The sequence below is a fragment of the Polypterus senegalus genome, chromosome 17, assembly GCF_016835505.1.
Source record: "Polypterus senegalus isolate Bchr_013 chromosome 17, ASM1683550v1, whole genome shotgun sequence".
In the NCBI taxonomy this organism is placed as follows: domain Eukaryota; kingdom Metazoa; phylum Chordata; class Cladistia; order Polypteriformes; family Polypteridae; genus Polypterus; species Polypterus senegalus.
In genome coordinates, this window is record NC_053170.1 from 84,460,846 (window position 1) to 84,472,861 (window position 12,016).

Consider the following 12,016-nt stretch of genomic DNA (forward strand, 5'->3'; position numbering starts at 1 on the left):
GAGAACATTGAGGATGTTGTTGACTGCACAACTGATTACATCAACTTCTGTATGGACATTGTAGTTCCAGTAAGAACAGTACGCTGCTATGCTAACAACAAGCCATGGTTTACAAGTGACATCAAAGGCCTTTTGAACCAGAAGAAAAAGGCTTTTAAAGACGTTGATCAGCATGAGCTCAAGCGCGTGCAGAAGGAACTTCGAGTCCAGTTTAGGGTGGCGAAAGAGCAGTACAGGAGAAAGCTGGAGCAGAAGTTGCAGAATAACAGCATGAAGGAAGTGTGGGATGGGATGAAGATCATCACTGGCTGTAGCTCGAAGCGTGGTGCCACCAACGAGAGACGAGGAGAGAGCAAACCAAATGAACAACTTCTTTAACAGGTTTGACTACCCTAACCCACTCTCACCTCGGAGTACTGCATCCTCCAACCATCCTTCTGCTGGTACCAGCATAGGTGAGACATCCCCACCCACAATTACAGCAGCACAGGTGAGCAGAGAGCTGAGGAGACTTCGTGCCAGCAAAGCAGCGGGTCCAGATGGTGTATCACCACGACTGCTGAAGGCCTGTGCGTTGGAACTGGGGAGTCCTTTACAGCGCATCTTCAACCTGAGTCTGGAACAGGGGAGAGTCCCCATACTTTGGAAAACATCTTGTATCACCCTTTTCCAAAGGTATGACGTCCTAGTGAGCTCAGTGACTTCCGACCTGTTGCTTTGATGTCACATGTAATGAAGACCATGGAGCGGCTGCTGCTTCACCACGCCCTCGACCCTCTGCAGTTCGCATACCAGGAGAAGGTGGGAGCAGAGGATGCCATCATTTATATGCTACACCGATCCCTCTCCCACTTGGACAGAGGCAGTGATGCTGTAAGAATTATGTTTTTGGACTTCTCTAGCGCCTTCAACACCATCCAACCTAGGGACAAGCTGACTGAGATGGGAGTAGACTCACACCTGGTGGCATGGATCGTGGACTATCTTACAGACAGACCTCAGTATGTGCGTCTTGGGAACTGCAGGTCTGACATTGTGGTCAGCAACACAGGAGCGCCACAGGGGACTGTACTTTCTCCAGTCCTGTTCAGCCAACATACATCAGACTTCCAATACAACTCGGAGTCCTACCACGTGCAAAAGTTTGCTGACGACACTGCTATCGTGGGCTGCATCAGGAGTGGGCAGGAGGAGGAGTATAGGAACCTAATCAAGGACTTTGTTAAATGGTGCAACTCAAACCAATTACACCTGAACACCAGCAAGACCAAGGAACTGGTGGTGAATTTTAGAAGGCCCAGGCCCCTCATGGACCCCGTGATCATCAGAGGTGACTGTGTGCAGAGGGTGCAGACCTATAAATACCTGGGAGTGCAGCTGGATGACAAATTGGACTGGACTGCCAATACTGATGCTTTGTGTAAGAAAGGTCAGAGCCGACTATACTTCTTTAGAAGACTGGCGTCCTTCAACATCTGCAATAAGATGCTGCAGATGTTCTGTCAAACGGTTGTGGCGAGTGCCCTCTTCTACGCAGTGGTGTGCTGGTGAGGCAGCATAAAGATGAAAGAAGCCTCACGACTGGACAAACTTGTTAAGAAGGCAGGCTCTATTGTAGGAGTAAAGCTGGACAGTTTAACATCTGTAGTAGAGCGACGGGCATTAAGCAAACTCCTATCAATCATGGAGAATCCACTGCATCCTCTGAACTGTGTCATCTCCAGGCAGAGGAGTAGCTTCAGTGACAGACTGCTGTCACTGTCCTGCTCCACTGACAGACTGAGCAGATCGTTCCTCCCCCACACTATGCGACTCTTCAGTTCCACCCGGGGGAATAAATGCGAACATTACTCAAAGTTATTGTCTGCTTTTACTGTACATGCATTTTTATTACTATTTAATTTAATATTGTTTTTTTTATGTATCAGTATACTGCTGCTGGATTATGTGAATTTCCCCTTGGGATTAATAAAGTATCTATCTATTTAACCATGTAAGTAAGGACACTTGTTTTTGGATCAGTGATAAATTGTTACATTGTAATTGTATAAACTGTGGAGCAACAATGACAACTGAGTAATTAATTATAACGTTACTTTGTATTACACCGTAAGTACAGAGTAATAACTCGTAGTTACGCTGTACTTATACTTGTAATTTACATAATAGTTAACAGTGTAATTATGGACACTTAATGTAAAGTGTTACCTAAATTTCTTTCATAGACAATGGTATAGTCTTTTTCCCCCTGTAAGTTTGTATGAGAGAGAACGTTCTTGCTGTAATCAAGATACAGTGTGACAATTGAATCAGTTGATGTTTAGAAAAGGTCCAGTCCACAAGGACTTAAAAGACCCATTTTCAACATAGAAATGGGATAGGCATACAGTTTTGTGACCGTTCTGAAATGGTTCAGAAACGTTTACAAGTGATTTTGTAACAATTAGAAATTTAACAAAATTTACGCTTTGAATAGAACTTCTCTTAAACAAGAACTTTCTTTTTTTTGCTATATCAATTTTCTCTTTTTTCTGTGTGAACTAAAACTTTTAAAAACGAAGATATTTTGTCTGTGGAATCATTTCAATGCATCAGACTTTTTGCTGAATCCCATTTACAAGCTGGAGCTGCAGAACTTTGGTAATTTCAGATAAATGCAGCTACATTTTTCATCAGAAAACTTGCCATCTGAAGGCATTGAACTGGAAACACACCATCTGAGGATACTTGTGCTCCAGAACTCATCAAAGAAAGAAAAAGAACTGAGCTATTGCATGGTACTGTACTACTGTGCTCTTATCTTCTATCTCTGCATGATCGTAAATGAAAGCAAGGTCGCCATACCTGAACTTGAGAAGATTTAAGAGACTGTGATATAATATAAGGCATTGTGGAGGAGTGCTTGTTTTTTTTTTTTTGCCTGAGTCATGGAAGGAACTGTAAGGAAGCAGTTTGGTTTGCAGAGCAGCCGATTGTGACGTAGTTGTTGCTAGGAAAGGCGCTGTCAGTAACATGAGCTGCTGTGATCATGGCAATGTCTAAGCATAACTCAAGTGAAGTTGGGAGTGATCGGAGTACAGACTCAAAGCCAGAGAATGTGATTAGGGATCTTAAAGGTCACATAAAGCAAAGGAAAGATCAACTTTCTGAACTTATGGCTGAAATCGAAAACCTTAAAGACGTTCCGGAAAATCACATAGAAGTAGCGCAAAAGCTTGGACTCTCTCGTGAGACACACAGTCAGTTCGAAGGGCTCAATAAAGGTCTAATATCAGCGCTAGGAAAAGAAGGTGCAATTAAAAAACAGAAAACAACATTCACAGAAACCTCTAAGAACTGGAATAAATTTATTGACGCTACAGCACCATGGCTGGAAGATGCAAAGAGCCTTTTAGCACACTCATCTGACAAACAGCTAGCTAATCAATTTGGAGAGATGCAATTGCAAGAACGGGATCGCATGAAGTCCAGAATGCAGCAAGCTTCTCCTCCGTTAAAGCGCGCTCTTGATACTAAGTGTGGCTCTTTAAACCAGCAAATCGCTGTGGCATCATCACCTTCTTCGGCAGTGTTGGTTGAACAATTGACACTCGATAGAATCCTATAAAAGTTTCCAGAGCTCCAAATTAAAGTAGGAAGGCAGGAACAACTCCCAAACGAGCGCAAGGGCCGACACTCAGAGCTCCAGAAATGATATATTAGATGTGTCAGAAGCAAGCTGAATGTCAGAAAGCAATCACTGAAATGGCTAAAATGTAACCCAACAAAAGATAACTCCTGCTCCAGCACCTCCTGCACCACGTGGTGAAGTACCGCACAGGCAAGTCCCTTCATTTTCAGGTGACCCATTGGCTATACAGACTTTATTAGGGCTTTTGATTGCGCTGTTGGGGATGTGCTAGAGCAGCCCCAAGGTAAATTAAATTATTTGATACAATTCACAAGAAGTCCTGCTCAGGATTTAGTTAAAGGCTGTGTGTGGCTGTCATCAAGTTGAGGTTATGAAGAGGCCAGAAAGCAACTTGAAATTGACTCTGGTGATGAAGTATTCATAGCTGATGAATACATGGAAAGGGCATTGAAGTGGCCTCAATTGAAGCAGAATGATGGAGCAGCCCCGAGAGATTATGCAACCTTTCTTGATAGCTGTATAGACGCAATGGCAAATGCAGGGAGTCGTGACGTATTCAACAACAATCCAAATATTCGCATAATAATCTTTACGAGATATGTGGTGAAGCTGGGCCTCTGAATTTAAAGAAAGGGAAGCCAGAAGGGCAGGTATTCATCACTTAATCACCTTTCTACATCGTCAGGTAAGAATGATAATGGATCCCTTTTATGGAAATGTTTCACAAGGTAGCACAGAGAAAAAGGAAAAGGCAGACAAAAGTAGGTCTCCTCAGAAGTACAGCTAGAGATCAGGAAGTATTTTTACCACAAGCATTTCCAACGCTGCTGAAAAGGAGACTTGAGAAACCATGGTCAAAAAGAATATTAATGAAGTCTGAGCATTTAAAAAGCTTTGTGTATTCTGCAATGGCCAGCATACCCATGCTGAATGTAGAAAATCAAAGAACTGCCACAAAGAAAGAATTGATTTTTTTTAAAATCAAAAGGTTTATGTTTTCGCTGTCTCAAACAGGGGCACCTTGGTAAGAATTGTAAAAAAAGACGTGTCAGACATGTTCTTTGCAGCACCCAGATATCCTGCATGTTAACAAAGAGTGTGGAGCAACAGCTACTGAAGGGGAAAGCGAGACTGGAACTTGTGCCTTTACTGGGGCCAGTGAAGAGTGTGTACTGTATGTGGTTCCCGTTAAGGGAAAATCTAAGAAGAGCAAAAGGTATGTAGAAACCTATGCCTTTATGGATACGGCCAGTGCCAACGTGACATTCTGCACCAAAGATCATTAAAGACAAGGATGAAGAACTCCAACTCTTATCAGCAAGGAACCAAGAGATGATGTCAGTACAAACAGAAATTGCACCAGCAGCTGGATGATATCAAAGGGAAAACAATTTGCCCAGTCTGCCTGGGTCATATAAAGAATATGGTCTTCATGTGGCCATAGCACTTCAGCAGTGTGGTGGCCAGTTGAGCGAATGTCCTAATTGTCGCAAGACAATTGAGCATAAAATTCTCGTCTGTTAATGTGATGTTGAAGAGGAAGTGGCGGTCTTTACAAAACGTCTTTGAAAGTATGAGAGGTTTTACATATATGTATACTAGGAGGCTTCGCTCATCAACCCCCTGATGGCAACACAAATTAGACAATCTAAAAGTCTCCAACTTAAAGTTTAAATCCGAACAATATACAGTGCATCCGGAAAGTGTTCACAGCGCATTACTTTTTCCACATTTTGTTATGTCACAGCCTTATTCCAAAATGGATTAAATTCATTTTTTTCCTCAGAATTCTACACACAACACCCCATAATGACAACGTGAAAAAAGTTTACTTGAGGTTTTTGCAAATTTATTAAAAATAAAAAAAACTGAGAAATCACATGTACATAAGTATTCACAGCCTTTGCTCAATACTTTGTTGATGCACCTTTGGCAGCAATTCCAGCCTCAAGTCTTTTTGAATATGATGCCACAAGCTTGGCACACCTATCCTTGGCCAGTTTCGCCCATTCCTCTTTGCAGCACCTCTCAAGCTCCATCAGGTTGGATGGGAAGCGTCGGTGCACAGCCATTTTAAGATCTCTCCAGAGATGTTCAATCAGATTCAAGTCTGGGCTCTGGCTGGGCCACTCAAGGACATTCACAGAGTTGTCCTGAAGCCACTCCTTTGATATCTTGGCTGTGTGCTTAGGGTCGTTGTCCTGCTGAAAGATGAACCGTCGCCCCAGTCTGAGGTCAAGAGCTCTGGAGCAGGTTTTCATCCAGGATGTCTCTGTACATTGCTGCAGTCATCTTTCCCTTTATCCTGACTAGTCTCCCAGTTCCTGCTGCTGAAAAACATCCCCACAGCATGATGCTGCCACCACCATGCTTCACTGTAGGGATGGTATTGGCCTGGTGATGAGCGGTGCCTGGTTTCCTCCAAACGTGACGCCTGGCATTCACACCAAAGAATTCAATCTTTGTCTCCTCAGACCAGAGAATTTTGTTTCTCATGGTCTGAGAGTCCTTCAGGTGCCTTTTGGCAAACTCCAGGCAGGCTGCCATGTGCCTTTTACTAAGGAGTGGCTTCCATCTGGCCACTCTACCATACAGACCTGACTGGTGGATTGCTGCAGAGATGGTTGTCCTTCTGGAAGGTTCTCCTCTCTCCACAGAGGACCTCTGGAGCTCTCACAGAGTGACCATCAGGTTCTTGGTCACCTCCCTGACTAAGGCCCTTCTCCCCCGATCGCTCAGTTTAGATGGCCGGCCAGCTCTAGGAAGCGTCCTGGTGGTTTCGAACTTCTTCCACTTACGGATGATGGAGGCCACTGTGCTCATTGGAACCGTCAAAGCAGCAGAATTTTTTCTGTAACCTTCCCCAGATTTGTGCCTCGAGACAATCCTGTATCAGAGGTCTACAGACAATTCCTTTGACTTCATGCTTGGTTTGTGCTCTGACATGAACTGTCAACTGTGGGACCTTTATATAAACAGGTGTGTGCCTTTCCAAATCCTGTTCAATCAACTGAATTTACCACAGGTGGACTCCAATTAAGCTGCAGAAACATCTCAAGGATGATCAGGGGAAACAGGATGCACCAGAGCTCAATTTTGAGCTTCATGGCAAAGGCTGTGAATACTTATGGACATGTGCTTTCTCAATCTTTTTTTATTTTTAATACATTTGCAAAAATCTCGAGTAAACTTTTTTCATGTTGTCATTATGGGGTGTTGTGTGTAGAATTCTGAGGAAAAAAATGAATTTAATCCATTTTGGAATAAGGCTGTAATCTAACAAAATGTGGAAAAAGTGATGCGCTGTGAATACTTTCCGGATGCACTGTATTTGATCTCTTTTCGTTGTTCTATTGTTTGTTCCAAAGTTTGTTTGCAATTAATGCGATCTTTACTATCATTTTTTGGAGACTTTTGAATTTTCGTACTTCCATTATTTCTAACCTGCTCTGCATGAGTATCGCGCCAATGTTTTTGGATTCTTTATGACATTCTACTTTGTCATCTACTCTTTGTCTCACGGGACGTGAAAGTATCTCTCTAAGAAAGTCACATCTCTTCTCTCTGAAAAAGTCTTGTCCTATGATTTTTTTTTAAATAATAGAGAGACACGTTTTTAATCTTAAGAACTCACTCCTACTTTTTTTTAGCCCAAGCCTCTGTTTAACCGATGTCAAAGAAAAAATAGTGGTCTTCACCAAAATTTTTTGTAATTGAGAGTACACGATGAAGTTGCACACAGTTTAGATCTGATTCCTGCATCAACGCCATAGGTCAATTCATTTCCAGATGAGGGCAAGGTAAAAGTCATGTGCTTGGATAATGCAACTAACTTTATTGGAGTAGAAAGAAGCAATTACAAATCTTGAGTAAGAAAAAATCAGCAATGCTATTTATGAAGAAAGAAATCCAAATGGATTTTTCAGTCCACCATCAGCCTCTCATCAAGGTGGAGTGTGGGAGAGACAAATCATAAGCATAACGAAGATTCTAAACTCAATACTATAACCAACAAACACTCAACAATAAACATCTTCAAATAGTAATATGTGAAGTAGAATCCATCATCAACAACAGACACCTCACAAAGACATCCAATGACCCAAATGATTTGGAGCCACTCGCATCCAATCACTTGCTGTTAATGAAGACACAACCTGATATGCATCAAGACAATGCCAGATGCCAAAGGTGCAGTCAGCAGAGTTACTGTGCAGACCAAAACCAGCTCACTGGACAGGCCCATGAATAAACTGTGCCTGCTTCAAGAAACAGCCAATGTTTGAAATACAAACTTTTTAATTGTTTTTCTTTGTATTGCTGATGTGAAAGCACCAGTTAATGTAAAAGTAAAGTTAGTTGGCTCATATTGAAGTAAAGTATAGTAATTGTCCTTGGTCCTGCATAACCAATTAGGGGCTGGAAATGTAAGAGCCAGTCTTAGAAAGTTAAAGCATTGAGTTGAACCTTAATCTCAATAGAATATAAATTTCTTTCATAGTCATAGACAATGGTATCGTCTTCCCCTGTAAGTTAGTATGAGAGAGAACGTTCTTGCTCTAATTAAGATACAGTGTGACGATTGAATCAGTTGTTGTTTAGAAAAGGTCCAGTCCACAGGGACTTAAAAGACCCATTTTCAACATAAAACTGTATGCCTCTGTCATTTCTGGGGCCGTTTTGAAATGGTTCAGAAGCGTTTAGAAATGATTTTGTAACAATTAGAAATGTAACAAGATTTAAGCTTTGAACAGAACTTCTCACACAAGAACTTTTTTTTTTTTTTTTGCTATATCAATTTTCTTTTTTGTGTGAACTGTTTTACTTCGAATTTTAACTAAAAACAAAGATATTTTGTGTGTGGAATCGTTTCAATCCATCCATTTACAAGCTGGAGCTGCACAACGTTGGTAATTCTGGATGAACGCAGCTACAGAGAGTGATGAAGCTCTCATGCAACAGTTGTCTGTACAGGCTGTCCAATCTTAGCCACTGTAGTCTGTGACTCCTTTAGAGTTCTTCTGTCGCTTGCTGGCCTCCCTCTCTCATCTTCTAACATAGTCATTCGTTTTTGTGGACGGCCTGATCGAGGCAGATGTACATCAATGCCACACTCTTTCCATTTCTTAATAAGAAGTGATTCTTCAAATGTGCATAGCACTCTTCACACTACTCAAAGCGCTCTTCATGAAGCATTGAATGATTTAACTGGATTCTGGGCTATTCAGGGACTTGGACAGCTTTTTCTTTATCCCGGACTGATATTTTTGCAGAGTTGCTTGGAGTGTTATTTTGTCTTCATTGGTTAGGTTAGTCCACCATACTGACTCACCACAAGTTGGACCTTCCACATACTTGTACGAGAACATTCATACCACAAATAATTGAAACCCCAGACAGGTGACCTCCAATGAGTGAATTCAGTAACTTTTAAAATCAAATTGTTGTCAGCAGTGATGATTTAGGGGTGTCTTATTAATGGGGGTGAATGGTCATGTGACCAATTATTTTGTATTACTGTATATATTTTAATTAATTTAGACCACATTGCAAAAATCTGTTTTCACTTTTACGTTAGAAGAGAGTCTTTTCATGTTGATCAGTATTAAGAAATCCAATGTGATTCATTATTGCATAAAACCAAAATGTGAAAAATTCCAAGGGATGAATACTTTTGATAGGCACTGTGACAGAGAGGTTAGGGCTTTAAACTTCAGACCCCGAAGTTGTGGGTTCACGTCCTGTTCCTGACCCTGAGCAAGTCACTTCACCAGCGTATGCTTTAACTGGAAAACAAAATAAAAACAGAAGCAAATGAACCTCAAATGTTATAGGTCACCTTGAACAAAGACTTCAGTAATATTAAAAATAAAAGCAAAATCTGCTTAATCCAGTTATCGCATGAAGGTGGGTCAAAGTCCATCTAAAACATTTATAAATTTGAATTACAAGCTGACCTTGTGACATTTTTGTTTTGTTCCAGGTGCCGTTTTTGTAAATGGTAAGGAGATGACCAATCAGCTACCACCTTTTACAATGGGCTGCATTGTAACCTTTGACATGGAAATGGTGAACTTGTATCCTGTGAATAATAACCTTGAAGGCGGAAGCCATAAGCTGCGTGTTACCATTGGCTCTGGCAGCAGAGAGGTGGTCTTTGACTGGCTGCTGGACGAGCCATGTGACTCTCTCCATTTTGCCTGCTCCTTTGCTTACCCTGGATGGAAGGTGCTTGTGTTCTAACGTGATGAGAGCCGTCAACAAAGCCTTGGACTGGTAACGCTGGTCACACATGAGATCTCAAGACTCCATTCCAGTGCTGATTTCCACAAGAACATTGTGCTGAAGTAAAACTGCACATTCATCCAGGATCTTAAATTGTTTTGGCAGCATCAGCTTGATGGTGACTAGAATCTTGCTGGGTCCAGATCATCTACCTAGAATGGTAAATACTTAAGGAGGTTAGAATAATGCTTGGAGTGACCGCTTATCCCTAGATGATTAAGATCAATATACTAGTCACACATTTGAAAAGTCAGTGCTCTCATAGTAAAATCGGAGGACAAGGTAGGTCTTTTTATTTTATAAGTGAAGACAAATCAGCACTATTTAACTTTGAGGGGAAAGTGCTTACCTGCTTTTACTTGCCACAAAAACAGCAGCAGTCCCCTTATTAGAGGAAACTCGTTTCAAGATACAAATGCCTCACCAGGGCTGTTTCACAAAAGTGCCTTACGTCAGTGGGGTGAGACACAAATGCTTAAGGTGTGTTTCAGCCTTTTAAAGTTCTCACAGTTTGATAGGCTGGGCGAGGTGAGCCATAGGTACGTCTGCACGACAGACCATTATGGTACTTGATGTTTTTCTCTCCCTGTTCACTTTGTATTTGCCCAAAAGTGCATGTGAATTGAATGCCACAACTACACATCAGATTCCGGACCAGCAGGTGTTGGAAGGGGCTGTGAAAGATTTACAAGCGAAACAGGCTCCTCATTAAACCGACATATGCCTGAAATGCAATTACAAGTCAAAATTAGTGAAAAGAAAATGTGGTGTAGTAAGAAGACGAGGGTTCAAATCTGTGGTCCACCCTGAATCTATGACAGGCAGGATATGTGGCGATAAATTGTTGTGTGTGCGCTCACCCTGTGCTGGGCTGGCAGGCACCCTGGCCAGAAATCATCCCTTCCTGGCGCATCATACTTGCTGGGATAAGCTGAAGCCCATTGCCCACGCTCAGGATAAAGTGGGTTGGAATTTTTCAATTCTTCGATGAGAGAGATAACAAAAAATTTTGTTGAAAGTATGTCTAAAAAAAAAACACATTCAGATTGTGCAAGTCTCTAAGGATGCCTTATTTGAACAGTGAATTTGTGAACGATTTGCCCTGCAGGGTACTTTTACACTTTACTGATGAGCTTTCTAGAGTTAAGTTCCCATCATGTTATGACAGCTTTCATTTATGTAATCTTAGTGAGTCAGGGCACTTGTGTGGTTTGACATACCCAGCCAGTCCCCCCTGATAAGTCACAGCGGCACCTCCGTCCGTCTGTTGGAGTAGACCAGTGATGTGCACTCGCCCACAAGTACAATGCATATACTGTCATGGAGTGATGCAGGGGGTTTGGACCTTGCAAACAGCAGAGAGGCTTGTCTGCCTGATGTCTTGTGTTTGATGTACCAGGACACAGTGGCAGAAAACGGTTAAACCTTTCACTCAGGCAATGGAAAGTCCTCATGCGCTTGTCATATTTGACATATGCTGTGATTTCTGGTCAGCAAGTACTGTCTTCGAGTTTGACATCCCCTCAGTGTAATGTCAACTTGAGCAGTATGGCTTACCTCTGCTATCTTTTCGTAGGTCGGTTTTGTTTTACACTTCTAAACTAAGCAAAACACCAGCTTGACTCTAATTCATCTTCTACTTATGCAGGTCTGTTAGACGATTTTTGAAAATGTCAGCAGCTTGTACGGAAAATGTGACTTTTTAAAAACTGTGCGTTACAACTCTGACTTGGCAATCTGAGCCAGCATCCCCAAAATTCTCTTTGCAAAAGCAGTTGCACAAAAATAACAAATGCCTCAAGTCTTAAACTTTAATTTGAAGCTGTCAAAAACTGAGAAAAGAAAAAAAACAAAAAAAACTAAAAACTGTGATGATGAAGTGGTGACAGCTGCATACATTTTTGTATTATTTTAATTGCCTTTGCTGGACTCTGGGCAATGAGTGTTAAGTTTCATACACTTACATATCATGAACAATGAGCTGGGTTCTGAAAATGCAAATTGCTTTTCTTTCAAAATAAAAGAAAATGGCGACGGTTTGTCCAGATCCAAAAGCCTTTGCTCCTGCTTGGTATTTGAATAAAAGTGGCTTCTTATTAA

The 12,016-nt window shown here is 41.6% G+C and overlaps 1 protein-coding gene across 1 annotated transcript in view; it reads left to right on the top strand.

Annotated features, from left to right (window-relative positions):
* crlf3 (cytokine receptor-like factor 3) overlaps nt 1–12,016 on the top strand; it is a 39,589-nt gene extending 27,573 nt beyond the window's left edge. The window contains exon 9 of the mRNA XM_039739574.1: nt 9,615–12,016. Coding sequence (XP_039595508.1) covers nt 9,615–9,874 — 260 coding nt within the window. The 3' untranslated portion in view covers nt 9,875–12,016. The remainder of the gene's footprint in view (nt 1–9,614) is intronic.